This window comes from Wasmannia auropunctata, unplaced genomic scaffold (genome assembly GCF_000956235.1).
Source record: "Wasmannia auropunctata unplaced genomic scaffold, wasmannia.A_1.0 LD335903.1, whole genome shotgun sequence".
NCBI lineage: Eukaryota > Metazoa > Arthropoda > Insecta > Hymenoptera > Formicidae > Wasmannia > Wasmannia auropunctata.
In genome coordinates this window covers 1392344-1409804 of record NW_012026987.1, presented here as the reverse complement: position 1 = coordinate 1409804, position 17461 = coordinate 1392344, and the positions used below count along the sequence as shown (strand labels likewise).

Sequence of the window (17461 nt, the reverse complement as noted above, 5' to 3'; positions counted from 1 at the left end):
AAAAAGTGTCGCAACCGATCTGTCCACGACTGTACATCATATATACATATATATATATATGATGAAAATAAAATATAAATAACAAATTTAATTTGTCATTTATAAATTAAACAATAATTATTTATAAAATCATTAAACAATATATTACCCTATTAATAATCTCTTTCTGTATTAAGTTAAAATTCTCTATTTTCTCTTTAATCGAGATTTTTAAATACAGATCCCAGATTATCTCACGGATGTTTGCAGCCTCGTTTAGATCTCTATTTTCTTGGATCTTCTTTCATTCGAGATACAATAAAGTTGACCTGGGATAGAGATCTGTGAATTCCTGATTCATTTCAGATATCACATCATTCAATTTGTGGATGTAGCTTGTGTCAGACAATTAACGTGTCGCCGTTTTGGCTGTCAGTGAGACGAAAGCATTTCCAGAGACCGTAGCGCACCTCCCAGTCGATGAAGAATAACTTCGGCTTGTAGAGAACGTGGTGCAGCGCGAAGTTGTACTGGGACTGGATGGGGGGATTCAGATGCGGCGCCCACTGCGCTCTTTCCGTCACGATCTTGTTCACGTAGCTGTAGAACACCTTGGCCTTGTGTATCCAGCAGATTAAGGACATGATGGAGATGATCGTAGCGTGCACGTGACAAGCTATCTCCACGCGATTGTCCTCCTCCCGCTGGTGCTGCTGCAGAACGATCTCCTGTAGGTTCATCGCGAAACAGACGAGAGCAGCGGCCGTGAAGCCGCAGGGTACCTCGACGGCGATCAGGCACATCGTGCAGTACGTCATCTCGAGGTTCATCCGCGAGTCCGAGTGATTTATCACACTCTTCAGCAGGTTGTCGTGCAGCAGCTCGCGATGCAGCTTGAAGAACAGCCGATCCTCCTTGCGGCACTGCGTGATGCGCAGGTCGAGGCGCGTGTGCTCGAAGAAGATTTTCGGCGTGTCGAAGACCGCTCGGTTATCCTTGCGATCCAACAAGAACTGCAGCACCCGGTTGCCCAGCAGGCTGGTCAGCCGGCTGGGCGAGCCGACCATTCGCATCAGCAGCGGAAAGATCGTCGGCGTGAGCGTCTGCTCGTAGAGGCCCGCCTGATGTATGTAGGCGGCGAACTCCAGGACGTTACCGAACTCCAGGACGAATTCGTCGTTCGCGTCCGCGGCCACGGTCCACGAGCACAAGTGCTGCACGATCACCAGCAGCTGATCGTTCGACAGATTCTTGACGATGTTTCTCATGCAGACCTCCAGACTCTTCTTGAGGCTGCCGAGTGGCAGCGACGGCGACGGTGGTGGCGGCGACGATAAGACCAAGGAAGAGGAAGAGAGAGATTCGCAGATCGTTGTCAATTGCGCGATTATACTGGCGTGGTAGAGCCCGAGCGTCCTCTCCACTGCCGCCACCGTGTCCGGCGTTGCCGGCCACTCGTATATGTCCAGAAGCTCGTACAATATCCTGACGATACCGCGGGCATCCTCGGCGTTGATCTCCGGCAGTTCGGTCAATTTATTCCAAATTGCATGAACGATCAGCCCGGTGATGACGGGGTTGGCGTTCAGCAGACTGAACATCACTTCGAAGCAGAAAGACTCGAATTTCCAGAGCCGCTCTTGATAGACGGTCTCCACGATCGTCTCCACGACCTCCCGAGATTTCTCCGGCAGGTAGCTCTCCAATAAAGTGTGAAAGCAATCCCGGGCGACTCGGAACTTTCGTCGACGCTTCCACTCCCAAAACCGATCCATGTGCGGCACGTTCTCGTAGTACAGCAGGATCCTCAGCAGGCACGTGACGAGCGTGCGAGGATGATGGCGAGTCTGCAGCTGCTTCTTCGTCGCGTTTCTGACGATCATCGCTATCTTATCCAGGATCTTATCCTGCTGCGCCTGGGAGTACGAGACACCGAACCCACCGAACGAGCTCTCAGAAATATCAACCATTTTCCGTGCGAGCTCTTCATCGGTAAACATTCGTAGGAATAATAAAAAAGCTGCTAGATTTTGAGAGAAATATAGAAGCCGGAGCTCCTAGAAAAAAAAAGTACGAGATATTAAAAATGGATATATAATAAAAAAAAAAACAATGCGAATGATATAATGTATAATGCGTAGAAGACTGAAATTTATAAAAATGAGGTGATAAAACTACAAGATTTTGTGCGGGTTAAAATTTAACTTTCAATTTTTTGGGAGGATTACGATAGAAACATGAAATTGCAGCTTATTTCATGTTAAAAGATTCATGTTGTATCAATCCATAATTTTATACACTTAATATTAAATTATTAAAATGATGAAATTGCAACCGAAAATATATTATCTTTTTCCTCTTTTTATCGACATATTAATACTAAGATAGCGTGATTAAAAAGATTTATGAGTAATAATAATATATCTCATTTATAATAGATATTTACATAAGTGTAGTATATAACTTTGCAATATACGTATCCACAGATAAAAAAAAAACAATATTTTATTCTATATTTACAAGTCTCTATACACACGTATGCACATAATGTAACTCCCAAATTCCTCGGATCTTACAAGATAGACTTAAGAATTCATTTAGTCTTTAACTATATACGTAACCCATTATTAAATAGATTAAACACACGAGTCTCGTTATTTCAAAATAAACTTTTCATTTAAAACCACAAATCACCGCCAACGTCCTCGTCTGGTTGCGGCAGTTGTTGCTGATTCTGCTGTGGTTCTTGCTTGGACATGGCGTTCTCGGCGTCATCATCGCTTTCGGAAACGGCCAGGTCATCCTGGATCTTATTCTCGCCTTTATCGTCTCTGGCTGGTAAACCGGCCAACAGAAAGTCCGATGGATCGTAATTTGGATCAACGTCCATGCTCTCATCTGCGAGTAAAAAAACCGAATTTTATGGAAAGTCACACACAATTATATCAATCGAGCAATTAAGTATGATAATTTAAAACGAAATTCAGTGAAAAATCGTCTTATCTTTAAAGGATTACTTCATATTTTCTCAAACTGTTTGTTACGCGCGGTTAAAGATATTAAGAGATTTCTCTCAAATCTATATTATTGTAAGATTTGAATTTTTTCAAAGAAATAAATTATCAAGCAAAGAGAAAAATCAGTTATCAATCGTTTGAAATTTTGTCTTCTTACCTTGCTGAAGTAGCTGCTGCTCGCCCATGTAAAAACCGACGTTTCCTAATTGAACCATCGCCTCGGCGGCCTGTTGACTGTCATCGTCCGCCAATACGACACCTTCTTCCCTGACCTCGCTTAACTCCAGCGCCTCCGCTTCGTTTTGCTCGGAATGCTCGTCTGTGCCGAACGGCACCTCGTCGAACTCATCTTCGCTGGAGAATTGAAGATCTGTGACAGAAAGAAGAGCTATTAAATAAGCTCGCGATGGATAAAAAATAAAGTTAGAACTACACCGCTCTACCTTCTTCGAGCACATCCTTCTTTTTCGATCTCCTCTCCATGTCTTCCATGTCTCCTTCTACATCGACAAAATCGAAGTCATCCATATTTGATTTGCCAAATGGATTCTCCGGAGAACTAGTCTGGCTCTGAAGATAAATTTCAACGTTGAAATAAAACGTAGATAAAATTGATGACGTCGAGCATTGAGAAAACGAAGATCAAATAACGAAATAATAAGACGTAAGTTATAATCAAGAAATATATGCTAAATATTAAACGCGAATAAGAATAAACGTAATTCTTACGCCTCTGTATTCAGGTTCCGTGATAGTGTAGTTTTCCTCATCCGGACAAAGCCACGAGGAATCTATGTCCGCCTGTTCCATTGCCCGTTTTTGCACGAGCAATATATTGTTCTCTAGTTGCGTCAGATGCTCATCGTACTAACAAACAAGATTCATCATTGCAATCAGTGATTTTCTTTTAGTTTTAACCACTCTTTATACCTGTTTCCACCAATGTAGTTTAACTTTAATCTCAATTCAACGTACTCTTAATCTTTTTCTAATTTTAAAATTAGAAAAAATGAAGAGAAGGTGAACCGAGATTAAAGTTAATCTGCATTGATGGAAACGGTTATTAATGATTTTTTTCATCTAATTAATGCAAAAATGAGTATACCTCTTCTAATGTATCTTTACACACTTTAACCAGCAACTCTGCTTTACTTGTGAGTGGAGAATCCTTGCTATTATAAAGTATGCAATTCTCCAAGATCTGTTCGATATCTCTAAGAAATTCGTGACGACTGTGATATTTGTGTGCTGGAAGAATTTTTAAGAAATAGATATATAATAATTTTAGAAAGCAAATTACAAGCATATAAATCTGTATTTTTAAAATATATTAGTAAACTTACCAGAAACTTTTTTAGATATCGTTTCTAGGTCCATCGGCCTCTTGACAATATTGTAGTAATCCTTCACCATCTTTTTATTGACAGGCTTCATGAACGGCCACACTTCTGTCATGGATTTCAGCTTATTGTTGACAACATTGTCCAAGATAAAAGTGAGGGCAACTTGGTCATTGTCGTCCAGAAGAGGATTGATGGCCTTCTCCAGCCTCATCAAACGATCCTCCTTTTCGCCGAGCCTCTCAACACACGTGTCCAACATTCTCTTGGCGGCCACAGTCAATGAACTCTTCGCTCCATTATAAAGCGTCGAGTTCTCCACGATCTGATTAACATCCGCCAGGAACTCCTCCCTGCTTTGATATTTTTTCATCCTCAAATTTTCACGTATGGTCTGCAGATCCATGGGCCGCTGTATGATCTTGTGATAATCGGGGACCACCTAATAAAAAATAAGGCCGATATTCGTAAAACAGTATTCTTCGATTTTCAAGATATATTTTCGTTATATATACTGTATATAAAATTATAGTTATGTAAAGTTTACAGCTAAAGTTAAATTTAATTTTCATTTATTTCGCAATTAGTTTTTTAATGCTCAATCTCACGAGTTAAAATAGCGCTTACTTTAGCATTGACCGGGAATAGGAACGGTTGCACATCCGGCAGATCTCTCATTTCGTTCAGAATGCTCTCCAGTATCGTTGACATCACCACAACTGGATCAGTTCTACGCCTGTTAACCGGCCTTTGATGGCGTTTCAAATAATCGCAATGGTCGTCTGTCGGTGGTTTCCTGCGTTTCTTCGAATTCACCGCTTCCTTCGGCACTTTGAGCAACAGTGTACGCCTCTTCATCTCCTCGGCATGCTGAAATAAACCAGATACGTTATAATTTCTTTACATTTCACGGATTGAGCATGGTGTTAAATTCCCAATATCCATCAACTCACCTTGATCAATTTTGAGGACAGCTTTACCTTGGTGCCGTCGACATTAACCAGATCCTGATCGTCACTGTTCAGCTGCTTCTCAATTTCCTCCTCCTGCTCTTCGGTCATCGCGACGTTGACAGGCGCGGTGGCGATGCTGTTCTGGTAGAGCGGACAGGCCTTGTTGGTGCGCATGTGGCCGACGTTGCCGCAGGCGCCGCACTTGAGCTTAAGATCTGGCTTGAGTTTAGGCTTTTTACGCTTGGGAGGTGACACCTCCGGCTTGGGATGTTTGGGTGTGGGGGCGGTGGAAGTGGAAGATTGGAAATTACAGAATGGAAGGATACTAGTTGAGGAAGTGGTAGTCGGGGTGTTAGTGTTGCTGCGATCGAAAATATTGTTGCTCGAGTTGTTGATGCTGCCGCCGTTCACTATCGGCGGTCCGCCCAGCATACGCTCCCGCTCTTGGTTTCGCTTGATTCGCCGCAACTGCTCCTGAATTCTACGCTTCTCCCGCTTCATCTCCTCTTTCTGCGCCTCGTCCAACGTTGCGAACTGCTTGATGAACGTCTCGTCCTTCGAGTTACGGATCTTGATGTACGTGTCGATCACGGCGGGCTTCCTCACTAACTCGACCCGCGTGTACTCCTTGCCCTCCGGATTGCGGAACGTGCGGTAGATCTTTAGTACGCGACCCTGCTGCGAATTGAAGTTATTAACCGGGCTGTCCTCCTCCTCGTCCTTCTTTTTGCTCTCCTTGCCCTTCTTGCTCTCCTGCTCCTGCGCCTCGCCCATCAGCATCTTTCGCAGCTCGTGCCGCTGCTGCTCCTCCCGCTCCAGTGACAGCTGCGTGCTGGTCTTTTTGTTCGACAACATGTTCTCGATGTTCTTACCCATTTCCTCGATATCCGAGCTGTCCTCTTCCGAGCTCTCGCCCTCGTCCGTACTTAACACTTCGTTCGACGACAGCACGCGATTCTGCAGATCGAAGATTCGCTGGCACTCCTCCTTGTAACGTTCCTGATGCTCGGCGATAGAGAAACGATTGCCGCGTGAAAACTTCGTCATGCCCTCCTCGCCGGCCTTCGCCTTTTCCGTTGACAGAGTTCGCACCACGTCGATCACTTCCCAACGTGACAACTTCTTGATCTCCTCCTCGGGTACGCCGAACTTTCGCAGTAACGCTTTCGCGTTGTTCAATGACAATCTTCGCAAGTCCGCGTCTGTCCCAGTTACAGTTCTTTTCGGTTGAGCCTCTTGCTCCTCCTATCCGAAACATTTCAAATAATGATTTATTAATCTATAACTAATCGAAATTTTATTCTGAATAATAACACTCTTAATAGATATCTAGCCAGAACAAACCTTGCTAATAGTCGGTTTATTCGGCACTCTAACATAAGAGAAGCCTTCGCCGCAGCCAGTTGGATCGGCCGGACCCGCCAATTGCAGTAGACACTTTCCTTTCATGGCTTGGATGTAGGCGCGCGTCGTATTCCACGGCGCCACTTTCACCTCGTCGTCCATTTTCAGCTGCATATCCTCGTCATCGTCGTCCTGTGGAGTGAACAAGAACTTTTCGCCATAGCCGGCATCCTTCAAGCGCTGCTCGGCCGCGATCATGCTGAAATAAGAGCAGCACTGCTCCGGCGACACCATAGCGCGGATCTCCTCCTCCGTTGGTAATCTGAAGTCCGGTTTTATTACCCACCAGTTGGAATCCATGCCTATTTGAATAAAACAAAAAATTTTTCAATTTAAACATTTATAGGTTTGCTTAAACACGAAATATACCTAATTACAAATAGAGAAGTAAAAAAAGTTTTTTTCTAATAGAAAAAAAACAGAATAAAAACGTGTTTTATTTCATTGAAAAAATATAAATCGGATTTTTTTCTAATCCCGATAGCACGACTAATTAATTGTAAATAGTAATTATATAATTAATTTTAATGTGAACATGTCTATATTTAACTTTTACAAAAGGAGAATCTTTTTAATTCTTAATATGTTTCAGAATCAAAATATTGGCTTTCTCTTTCTGCGTAAAGGTTAAAATTATCATAATTTTAATCTACTATCTATAAAATAAAAAATCATGAAAAATAAACTTATATTATGCAAAATATAGATATTAAACCGATAGATAAAAAAAAAACAAAATTGAGAAAAAACGAGGTTTATATTTTTTCTTAAAAAAAATAAAAAAAAAAAACGTATTTTATGGGGGAAAAAACAATTGGTTTTTTTTCTATTTACATCTCTAATTGCAAGTGTTCCTTTTTTATACAATTCTTACTTTGATTTCTTTCAGTTTTTATTGCAAAGAGAAAAGTAACGAATAATTTGATATCGATTACGCACCGGTTCTCTTGAAGTCCGCGCACAGCTTCAATCTTTTTCTTATACTACTCTCGCTGTGAGATGGAAAAGCCTTCTTTATGTCATCCATCTTAATTCGTCGAGGAGTATCCCGTGACTTCCAGAATAATCTATATATGAACACTTGTAGAAAATCTCGGACGAAGTTGTTCGCTCGTTTCGAGTTTGGTCCAGGAACTTCGTAAAGCGGACACTCTTGTCCAGCAACAAAGAGGGCATCCACTTCTCTAACATAATATTGCTGTCTGCAAAGGTTACAAAATAAATGTATAATATAGAGAGCAAAAAAAGAAGACTATACGTGACTAAATATCAAGACAAAATACCTCGTTCTTATGACTAAGAAATCGGTTTCGGGGATCTTGTGCTCGTAAATTGGAGCTCTATACATGTTGTTCTCGACGGCTTGGATGCTTTGACCAGGCGTAAGAATTCCCAGGAAAGGACTGGTGTGAGCGTAAGCCGTTTCTCCGTATCTATATGTTTGCGGCCCCTGATCCTTGCCGGCTCGTCTCTTGTAATAGTTCTTCACTTTAGAACACATGCCGACCTGATTCATAAGCGGTGGATGCTCCTCCGAAAATTCCACCAGCACCAACTCGCCGTCCCGTCCAGTCAAGTCATCGGGTGTTCTCATGAAGAACACATCGCCACCGCCGGAAGTAATTCTTTCATGCTCTCGCTGCTTAGCCTTCTTCTTGATGTGCTTCAGTAGCGGCAAGACACCGTGAGGTCCTGGATGAGCCAACGGCCCGTGGCTGAACCTCCGCAACGGCGGCCTGTGAAAGTTTCTCAGTCGCATTGGACCCATGTGCGTTTGTACGAAAGGTACGCGCAGCTCCACCACCGGGGTGCTGTGTTGTATCAAATTGCCGCCGCCGACCTTCAGCCTCAACGTAGTTTCCGAGGATTTGGGCATGTAATACGTGTCGTTTGATATGTTAAACGGATCCCGGTCGGGTGACTTCGGCGGTGGCGGTGGCGTGTCCTCCTCGAGGACGTTGATGACGCCCGCTTTGCCCAGCAGCAGCTTGCTCTTCTTGACGTGCGGATGCGGGATTTTTACCTTAGGTTGCGGACCGTTGTCCTTGTGGAGGAGAGCTGGATCAATGTCGTCCGGTATACCGAGAACTATGTTCTCGTCGTTTGGATCCAACGTAAGGATTTTCGGTTTCGGGATCTTTCTCATGCTTTCGGGATCCCAAATGACCTCCTCCTCCCACAAGCCGTAAACAAGTTCCTCGTTTTCTACTGGAAATATTGAATACCAGGTGTCATCCTCCTCTCGCTGTTGCTGCTGATTTCCCTTGCCCATGTTCATCTTACTCTTCTGAGACTGCATGTGCAACGGCGTGGTAATTTGCGAAGTGGCCAGTCTAACGTTGGGTGTTACAGTAACCGGAGCACCCTTCCCGGGCTGGCTGAAGGCTTGCGCGGTTCTGTTGCCGCTCGATGGTACCCAGCCGGCAGCGTTATTCTTACTATTCAACTTCTGCATTACCTATAAAGGAAAAAAATAAATTTTTATTTCTTACTTCTGGCCAACACATGATAATAACATTGCTTTTGATCAATAAAATTGTATTTTGTAATTGCACCTTATGCTTTATGTCGTCCCCATTCCAGACAACGTCGTCTTCCCAATGCAACTGAGACACCATCAAGAACGCGTCATCGCCGTTCTCCTCGTCTTTGATCTCCGATTTGTCTTCTTGCTCTTCCACCTAATTTCAATGCAAAAATATATAAATATTTAAAGAGAATTATTCAATTTTAACTTGTTAGTGCTTTTAAATGCAATTAAATAAGCACGAACTTTTTCAACCGTCTTGAAACCATAGTTGAACCCGTCTCCAGTTTCTGGCACTTCCAGCATGTCGTACCACAATTGCGCGGGTCCGAATCTCCAGTCAGCCACTTTGGGTCCCATGTCGCCGTTCTCTCCACTCTCGCCCGTCTTACCGGTCTGCTCCTTGTCTTCCACTGGTCGCAGCAGCTTGTTCTCGTCGTCCGAGCGACATGCTTCCGCGCTCGGCTCGGGACCGTACTGCTTGACCCAGCCCTGAAACAAATAACGCGATGTCAATCTATATTTAGAAATGGCAAATGGCAATTTCACAGATCCAAGAAAGACCCGCCGCAAAGAAATTATACCTTAAATCTAGGCCTCTTGTCGTCCTGATCCGAGCCAGAATCGGAATCTCTGACATCGTGATGCTTTTTCTTCCTGCGCCGCTTCCTAACACCCCTCCATATCTGCGGCAGACTGCTCGGCTTGCCGGGACCAAACAGTCGCGAGAATCTGAGCACTTTGTTGGCGCGGAAATCCGGAAACAACTCGGTGACGTCGATATTGGCATACTTGGATGGCAGCATGGAGGCGAGCGGGGTCTCCAATTTACGTTGGCGTGCAGCTTCAGCTTCCTCGGCAGTCAATGCCTCCCTCTCCTCCGGTATCGGCGGCGGTGGCATTAATTGCGTATCAGATTTACTGACAACCTCCTCGTCGTCGGCGTCGTAATCTACACTCTCCTTATCTATCTTCTTATCAAATCCATTACTCTTGGCTAAAAGCAAACGTGACAACTATAATTATCGATATTAACACTTACAATTATTCATCGTATACAGATGTGACATCTGCAGAAAAATACAATGCAGTTATACTAACAGACTTCATCATTCGTATCGTCTGCCAACTCGTTTATATCCGAGAAATCTAGCGCGGTGGGTGATTTCGCCAAGTAATCCATATCCATGTCGTTCGCAATGGCACCCTGTTGATCATCCTTCTTCTCGTCCACCTTGCCGTTCTCCTTCTCGTCGGTGTTGCTGTCACTGGACATCATCTCGTTGATGAACGAACTCAGACCGAGGCGGCCGAGCGAAGCTAGGTGCTGCTTGGCTTCGGGATCCAAGATATCGTCCTCCAACTGGCCGTTGTCGTCGATGTTGCCGAAGAGGAAGCCAGTGATGTTCAGGCCGGACGCCAGGTCCTTCTCGCTCTCCTCGTCGGAGTCCCCCATCGCTCTCTCGTTAAGGTACAACAGTCAATAACCGACTCTCGCAAGCCCGTGCAAATGCTGCCTGGCTGTTGAGACGTGGGGACAGTTCTACAAGTCAATCACGGAAATAGAGTATGATCAACAGGATCGCTTTTTTCACTCGTGGCCACAATTTGCGGAGAAGCGTCGAGATCTTACCCTCACGCGGTTGTTGTGCCCGGCATCCGGCGAGAGCCGCGCACGAAACCCGGTCCAAGCGTTTTGTTTACATAAATAACATCATCGCCGATGCTCGACCATCCGCGAAACAAACGGAAACCAACTAATCACCAAAAACGCGACCTCGGGGAATTTATCGGCAGCTCCGATTGTGTGCCGACACTAGATACGTCGACCGAGTCAGGTTTCCCTTTCCTCGCCGCGGCCGCGACACCTGTCGAACGAATTTTGAAACGTAAAACCGCGCGTTTGAATACCCAAGGACATTGTCCGCAGATTACTGTAGACCCTTGAAATGTGAATTAACTGCTCGCTTCAGTAGGTTTTGCCTTGATCAAAATCGGACATTCGGTCTTTGTCTACGAATCCTTGAAATTGGAATCAACAGCTCATTTCAAATCGTTTAAATTCGTTTATAACAAATTAAAATTCTCTATCGTAATAATTTAAAAACCCATCTTTTTTTATTCTTAATTTTTATTCTTAATGTTCTCCAACCGATATTTTTACGAGAAGGTAAATTGACTTGGAATATATATATATATTAGATATTTATCCTTGGGAAAATTAACAAATTAAAAATTTATATCGTCGAAATCTGTTACTTCTCTGTTTAGCTGTGGAATGTGATTCGGCCCAATTAAATCGTATTTTCACAAACACTTTAAATACATGTATTTTACATTTATGTAAAACTTACAGTTAGCGAATATAATTAATGGATCGTATTCGGGATACACTTTACATTAGCGATATTTAGAATCCTGGCAAAAATATATACTGCATATATATGATCCTTAAAGAAAAATACGAATTATCCTATACCGGTGTGTGTTCTCTCTGCTAAGTACGCTGCGCCAGCGTGCCTTCGTGAAGATCGAGGCGGCGCGAGGCCGCCGCGTATCAGAAGATAAAGTTGTTTTTTTTTCTCTCTTAGAAAAGATAACATGTAATTTATTCTCGCTCATGTACAAAGTAATGTGAAGATAATGCTGAAATTATAGAAAAATGAGGGGTACAAAATTCGGTTTTCGCGGGCGAAAAGTTGGAAACCTTGCGGAGTTTCTTTTTTCTTCTTACTCACGCATCAATGTAAATGTTACCCTAATCTACATATCATTCACCTGTACACCCTTTTACAAATATAGAAAGAGAATATCTAAAGTTGAGAATGCATTAAAAATCTGAATCGTCGCAAAGTTTAAATTCACGTGAAAAATCCATGTACACTCGGGGAATCTCGAGATTTTTTTGTTTTAGAGGAACCTGACAGCGCAGGAAGATGTGATAAGTGATTCCTTCGCATAACTCGTGTTTCGCTTGTCTCCTTTTTCAGCAGTAACGAAAAAACATTTTTTTCACACCAAACGGCGTATATATGATTGTACTCGAATGTATCGTGTTGTTAATTAAAATCTTACAAGTAAACGGCCCTTTCCGCAAACGGAGACTTCAATCGACAACGCAATGCGCGCCTTCAAACAGTAAACAATATATTAGATACATATTATATATTTCTCTCTTACAATATGTTACAGTGAACACGTAATCAATGAATAAAAAACAAGGAAACAATGAAAACGAATTAAATTAAATTAGATGCACAATAAATTTGCACGTGTATTCGCATTATGTATCGTGGATCGAAGTCTCCGGTCAATCGAGAGTAGAGCAAAGATAAAAAAAAAACTAATTAAATCTTGCTTTCTGTTAAATAGAAATAAACACTGCTGGAACGGTGAATTCATTTCAATTTAGTCCACTTGTAAACGCGATTGCATTGCGTCTCAACACGAAAAACCACCTGTCTGCTGTTGATACACCTCTATTGTGTCTCCCTCTTCCATTTCCAGTGTGGTGGGTGTATCTAATTCGTTTATGGGCTGTCCGTCGAACCTGAATCTCACCGCTGCTATCGCCAAGCCCTGTGGAGCAGCGTCAATGATATTTGTTAGAAATTCATTTGTCACAGAGAGCAAGAATAAATTATCAATTATTTTCGCACAGTAATGAAAAACACCAAGCGAAAACTTCTAATGTCGAAATAAAAAAATATTGCGTTAGAAAACAGTTTGGTATATTTCAATACATTGTGAAAAATACAGATATCTTTCACAAGGAAAACATTATTGACCGTACTCAATAGATAAGGCTATCAATAAATGCGATTTCACGAGAAGTGACGCGTAGCTCCATGTAGGAGCATTCGACTTGTACTCAACAGGTCTCGACAGATTCGATTCTGACCTTCGTCCCAGCATACAACTCGATTTACAAGAGATCAATTACAGAAAGATTAGAATTACAGAAAGAAGACATCAATTACTAAAGAGTTGGAGGACAAAGACAAGTACATGTGCCACGTAACTTCGTTGAAGGCACCTAAACAAAAAAAAAAACAAAGAACAGAACAGGTGAACACTTACAACACGGTCGCAGTACGCGTTCATCAGTTTGCGTAGAGGTGTGTGTTTCTTAATTTTAAATTGAACTACCGCGTTGTCCTGGCCCAGCACCTTCAGATTTATGTGCTCCGACTCCGTCTTCGTTTCCTGCAACGAAAGGGACGAGATTATAAGCGTGAAGCCGCGCGCGCGGGAGAGACGCCGCGATTGCGATCGTAAATAATCGGGCGCGCTTTGCAGGTTAGGTTTGCGCGCGAAGAAGCGTTACCTTCTTCTCGTCCGACATGGTGCCGCGGCTCCGCGAAGGTTGATCGGCGTACACCGGGGGGGAGATCGCCGGGACGGTCGCGTGATCGTGTCAACGGGATCGGTCGGTCGACGTGCGCTCAACCGCGTCGTGAACGATTTCCTGAATTCTGGAACCCGCTGCCGCGAAAGCCCGCTTCTTCCTCTCAAAACGGCAGCCACGATGTTGCCACTCTCCGCTCTTGAGCCTATCTCGAGTGTCTCGATCACGGAGGTAATAGAAGGTAAAGAAATAACCAGGGTTGCCACTCAACGGATCAAATCGCCGATTGGAGGCGCTTGTGTCGCCTAAAAGTGCCACTTCCATGAGCAAATCAGGATCACTTATCAGTTTATCACTCGGACGCTCGACAGCCGACAGACTCGACTTCACGTAAACATAATAATTAGAGTATAATGTAAAAATAAAATTATTTATGTATATTTTGTTAAATAAATCTACAATATTTAAAGGAAACAATCTTTGTAGAAATCGCCATATCTACCGAAGGTTAAGGAACCTATTCCTGTGACGTCTGAAATGAGAGGATTTAATAGTCCTTTGGGTTCACATTGTGATCATTATTTGGAATATGATTGGTATGTACTCCTTCGACAAATCTTCCGATGATGTCTTTAAAATCATAGAAGGTATGTGAAATTCTTAATATTTATTTCTCCTGTGTTGTTAATTGATATATAAAGGCTTTTTAATTACATTTCAATAAAATTATTTGCAGATACTAAGTGTGTCAGCTTCCTAGGTCCAGGTGAAAATCACGTGTACACCTTTAACTCAATGCGTGAATTCATTCATAATTATGAGGATAATTATTTGCATGAAGCATTTGATAAATTTAAAAAAACTCACAAAAATGACTTGGATTATGTGTACGCAAAGATTTATTTAGACAAAATATTAGGTATATATTTACGCTGCGATAAATATTATATATACTCTAAAAATAATTGCTTCAAGTAAATAATTTTTTTTCAGATTTATCCATTTTACAAATCGTACCAATTTATCAGTTAGGTGTTAATCATTTAGTGGATCGTAGCGATAGCCTTAAATTAAAGGCTCTACATGGCAAGCAATACACTCCAGGCTACAATAGTGGAGCACCATTCCCACATGACATCGAAAACGAAATCGCAGATGCTCGCGAAGTTTAGATTGAAGGCTGTATGGTGCTGTAACGCCAGTCAAAGGTTTGTAACTTATTGTTAGTTGACATATTTAATGTATACATAATACCTATATATTATTATTATTCTTTATTTAATAGATTAGTCTGTTTGCAGTTCTTGTTGAAGTTTTGGTATCACTGGTGTGGTAAAAGGTAGAAGAAATATATCTGGCGGGAGCCGCTACTGCGTCTCCTGATAAGCTATATTAAATTAGTACGTCTATCTCAACAGATAACCAGTTCGTGAAATAAAAAAATTTACTTTTTTCTATTTGATCAATTACGAATTTTTACTTTGGTAAATTTATAATGCCAAATATTATAATAATTGTATAATGGTTATATCACCGATAAATAATATTGTGGTATTAATACTGCAGGCTCTCATCGATTGTTCATGGGAAACTCCTAAATATTTAGGTTTGCCAGGGCTTCTACTTTACATTCAGATTCAGGCTCAGGTTGCGGTTCAGCCGGAGGCACATTAGAAGATACATTCCTGTAAAGACAAAGTTTGTTATTATAGTGAGACACAGTTAAAACTAAGATATAAGAATACTTACTTATTCATAAATATAAGTAACTTTGACAGTTCATGATAGATATTCAAAGCACACAAATGAGCATTATACAAATTCTGCCTCAATGGTTCATCCATTTGATTTTGCCTGTAAAAATTCATAAAAAATTTAATGTTTATAATTAATTTTACGCGCGTAAAAATAAACTTTATCTCAATCATACTTACAGACATAATTCACAGTCAAATTTATCCAAGTCTCGTTTGAATTGGAATACGTTGGCAATAATAGATATTATAGACTCGCGTATACTTTGTAATTTTTGATCAGTTTCCGTATCTGTAGTCTGCTGTTAACCGAAAAATTCATATATGTAATGTATATGTAGATCGCCTATGTGCTGACAAGCAATGGCCTAGTTTACACCGAGCACTTGATACGCGTGCTAAGTACCAAATTTAGTACTTAGTCCGCGCCAACCTGATGCTCCTATTAATTAATTTAACAGTGTAAACTAGGCCTATGGCACGCGAAGAAGAACATACGATTATGTAGCGCGATTCGAAGACGTTCTGAAAACAACTTAAGAGACCCATGGTACTCGGAGCCTAAAGAATTCAGAGGGGAGGGAAAAGGAAAAAACCAAAGAGACAATGACGAAATCGAGACAGTGTCACGCGTGATACACGCGTGACACTGTCTCGAGTCGTTCGTCATTGTCTCTTTAGTTTTTTTTTCCGCCCCTCTGGATTCCTTAGGCTCCGAGTACCACGGATCTCTCAATAATATAATTAATACGTGTTTCCATCATATATAGATATATAGATTATTAATATATATGGGTAATCACACGTGTTTCCCGCCATTGGCGTCGCCTAAGGGTGCGTTCTAACTGAGCGCGTCACGCGTTGGAATCGAGCAGGAGCAATTAACGAATTCGCAATTCCGCAAAATTAAAATTGGGGGAGGGAGAGAAAGAGAGAGAGATGCTCTCGGCGAGAGGTACTCACCTTGTACTTTTCCTTTAACACATTGAGCAACTTGGACGACACCGAATCCAACGGGAACGTCGGAAGCTGAACAAATTTATTCTCGAAGTCAGTCTCAGTATCGACCTTCGCCTTCGCCAACTCCATGATCTTCTCTACCGTGTTTTTTTTCTGCTTGCCCAGCGGCGCGTCGTCTTTAAGCGACTTCTTCATCTCCTTTGTATCCTCGATGACCTTGCTTTTGAGCTCGTTGTTCTCCGCCTTGATTAGTCCCGAAACAAAATAGATGTAAGCCTTAAGCCGTAAGAAATTGACAATCGTAATCGATTATTCTCTTCAAATTCAACTACGACCGGTCCATTTATCTTACCGCTTAAGGCTTACTACATCAAGGCTGCGGTCCGATTCACGCTCCATCGCTTTTGGAATACTTTGGAATATTTTCATCCTTGCCGTTAATCGAATATTAAATAAAGACAAATGATGATCACGAGCGCTGCAAGTGTAAATCGGACCGCATTGTGTTTCGAGAACTTACCATTTCTCGCTAACGCTCGCTATTAACGTCTTCAAAAAAATTTCTCGTCGTTGTCGACGTCGACGTCCCCTTTCTTCTTCTTCTTTCTTGTCAGTCTTTTCAACTTAGCCGAATGATGCAATAAAGCGTAAGTAGAACTGAGTAGAACACTCGGGCACCTTGGTCTGTAGCTCGCACACAAATCGAATCCTCGAGAATCCTCCCGCGCGATTTAGCTGCGAGGGCGATGAGCTGGTTTCAGCGCCTCTGGAAAGTGGATGTTGAACTACTAACTAGAGAGACCAATGAGAAGCACGTATGTATGCGTTGGACGGAAAGCATGCTTCTCATTGGTCTCTTTAGTAGGTCCATGGTGACTATGGTATACAATACTTAAAAATGGACGCGGCCGGCGATGAGCGTGTAGATTGCCGATCTGGCAACCTCCAGAGAGGTTATATTTGTAAACTGACAACAATATAATCCGAAAGGGATTCCGCGAGGTCCACGAGGGCCTCGCAACGACTTTTTTATTCCTCTACTCGGTTTCCGTGTCGACCAAATCAATTTTTCCAATTTAACTTTGTGTAATTTTACTGGCGTATTTCACGTAAGACTCCACACTGTGACTCCACTGGCTATGTCAATCCCGCGAGATCTGGCCAACTACGAGGAGAAGG

The 17461-nt window shown here is 42.3% G+C and overlaps 5 protein-coding genes across 9 annotated transcripts; 1 reads left to right on the top strand and 4 right to left on the bottom strand.

Moving 5' to 3' along the window:
• Positions 1-309: 309 nt before the first annotated feature.
• On the bottom strand, positions 310-2039 carry LOC105455324 (protein EFR3 homolog B-like). Its single transcript, XM_011698562.1, has one exon. The coding sequence runs from the start codon at positions 1977-1979 to the stop codon at positions 381-383; it is 1599 nt and encodes a 532-aa protein (XP_011696864.1). The 5' UTR covers positions 1980-2039; the 3' UTR covers positions 310-380.
• Positions 2040-2466: 427 nt separating this feature from the next.
• Positions 2467-11019, bottom strand: LOC105455325 (transcription initiation factor TFIID subunit 1). Its single transcript, XM_011698564.1, has 16 exons — positions 10854-11019; positions 10322-10763; positions 9805-10217; positions 9467-9712; positions 9249-9374; positions 7977-9151; positions 7633-7895; positions 6634-6995; positions 5290-6534; positions 4964-5206; positions 4340-4778; positions 4102-4244; positions 3726-3863; positions 3440-3566; positions 3154-3366; positions 2467-2877 (listed from the first exon to the last, which is right to left on the bottom strand). Exons 2-16 carry the CDS (start codon positions 10674-10676, stop codon positions 2657-2659), a joined length of 5709 nt encoding a protein of 1902 aa, XP_011696866.1. The 5' UTR covers positions 10677-10763; positions 10854-11019; the 3' UTR covers positions 2467-2656.
• Positions 11020-11534: 515 nt separating this feature from the next.
• LOC105455323 (small ubiquitin-related modifier 3-like) lies at positions 11535-13791 on the bottom strand. The gene is made up of 3 exons (XM_011698561.1): positions 13548-13791; positions 13301-13426; positions 11535-12799 (listed from the first exon to the last, which is right to left on the bottom strand). Exons 1-3 carry the CDS (start codon positions 13563-13565, stop codon positions 12662-12664), a joined length of 282 nt encoding a protein of 93 aa, XP_011696863.1. The 5' UTR covers positions 13566-13791; the 3' UTR covers positions 11535-12661.
• A 79-nt stretch (positions 13792-13870) lies between these two features.
• On the top strand, positions 13871-15034 carry LOC105455322. Of its 4 annotated transcripts, none has more exons than XM_011698560.1 (5): positions 13871-13958; positions 14055-14215; positions 14305-14487; positions 14562-14776; positions 14854-15034. In XM_011698560.1, exons 2-4 carry the CDS (start codon positions 14158-14160, stop codon positions 14738-14740), a joined length of 420 nt encoding a protein of 139 aa, XP_011696862.1. In that variant the 5' UTR covers positions 13871-13958; positions 14055-14157; the 3' UTR covers positions 14741-14776; positions 14854-15034. The 4 variants fall into 4 exon arrangements, with proteins under 4 accessions (XP_011696862.1, XP_011696860.1, XP_011696861.1 ...); XM_011698558.1 differs by having other exon boundaries at positions 13871-13983; positions 14870-15034; XM_011698559.1 differs by having other exon boundaries at positions 13871-13983; positions 14859-15034.
• A 24-nt stretch (positions 15035-15058) lies between these two features.
• On the bottom strand, positions 15059-17417 carry LOC105455321. 2 transcript variants are annotated; one of them, XM_011698556.1, is made up of 6 exons: positions 17175-17417; positions 16803-17048; positions 16286-16525; positions 15503-15621; positions 15318-15422; positions 15059-15253 (listed from the first exon to the last, which is right to left on the bottom strand). In XM_011698556.1, the coding sequence occupies exons 2-6, from the start codon at positions 16803-16805 to the stop codon at positions 15163-15165; spliced, it is 558 nt and encodes a 185-aa protein (XP_011696858.1). In that variant the 5' UTR covers positions 16806-17048; positions 17175-17417; the 3' UTR covers positions 15059-15162. The 2 variants fall into 2 exon arrangements, with proteins under 2 accessions (XP_011696858.1, XP_011696857.1); XM_011698555.1 differs by having other exon boundaries at positions 15503-15624; positions 17175-17415.
• Between the last annotated feature and the right edge of the window lie 44 nt (positions 17418-17461).

Coding starts and splice junctions, on each gene's coding strand:
- LOC105455324 (XM_011698562.1), bottom strand. CDS start 1,979: ATGTTTACCGATGAAGAGCTCGCACGGAAAATGGTTGATATTTCTGAG.
- LOC105455325 (XM_011698564.1), bottom strand. CDS start 10,676: ATGGGGGACTCCGACGAGGAGAGCGAGAAGGACCTGGCGTCCGGCCTG. Junction 5,207..5,289: donor TGTCCTCAAAATTGATCAAG/GTGAGTTGATGG, acceptor GGTTTATTTCAG/CATGCCGAGGAGATGAAGAG. Junction 3,367..3,439: donor GAAGGATGTGCTCGAAGAAG/GTAGAGCGGTGT, acceptor TTTCTGTCACAG/ATCTTCAATTCTCCAGCGAA.
- LOC105455323 (XM_011698561.1), bottom strand. Junction 12,800..13,300: donor ACGCGTACTGCGACCGTGTT/GTAAGTGTTCAC, acceptor GCTGCTCCACAG/GGCTTGGCGATAGCAGCGGT.
- LOC105455322 (XM_011698560.1), top strand. CDS start 14,158: ATGATTGGTATGTACTCCTTCGACAAATCTTCCGATGATGTCTTTAAA. Junction 14,216..14,304: donor TGTCTTTAAAATCATAGAAG/GTATGTGAAATT, acceptor AATTATTTGCAG/ATACTAAGTGTGTCAGCTTC. Junction 14,488..14,561: donor TTATTTAGACAAAATATTAG/GTATATATTTAC, acceptor ATTTTTTTTCAG/ATTTATCCATTTTACAAATC.
- LOC105455321 (XM_011698555.1), bottom strand. Junction 15,423..15,502: donor TTTGACTGTGAATTATGTCT/GTAAGTATGATT, acceptor GAATTTTTACAG/GCAAAATCAAATGGATGAAC. Junction 15,254..15,317: donor TTACTTATATTTATGAATAA/GTAAGTATTCTT, acceptor TTGTCTTTACAG/GAATGTATCTTCTAATGTGC.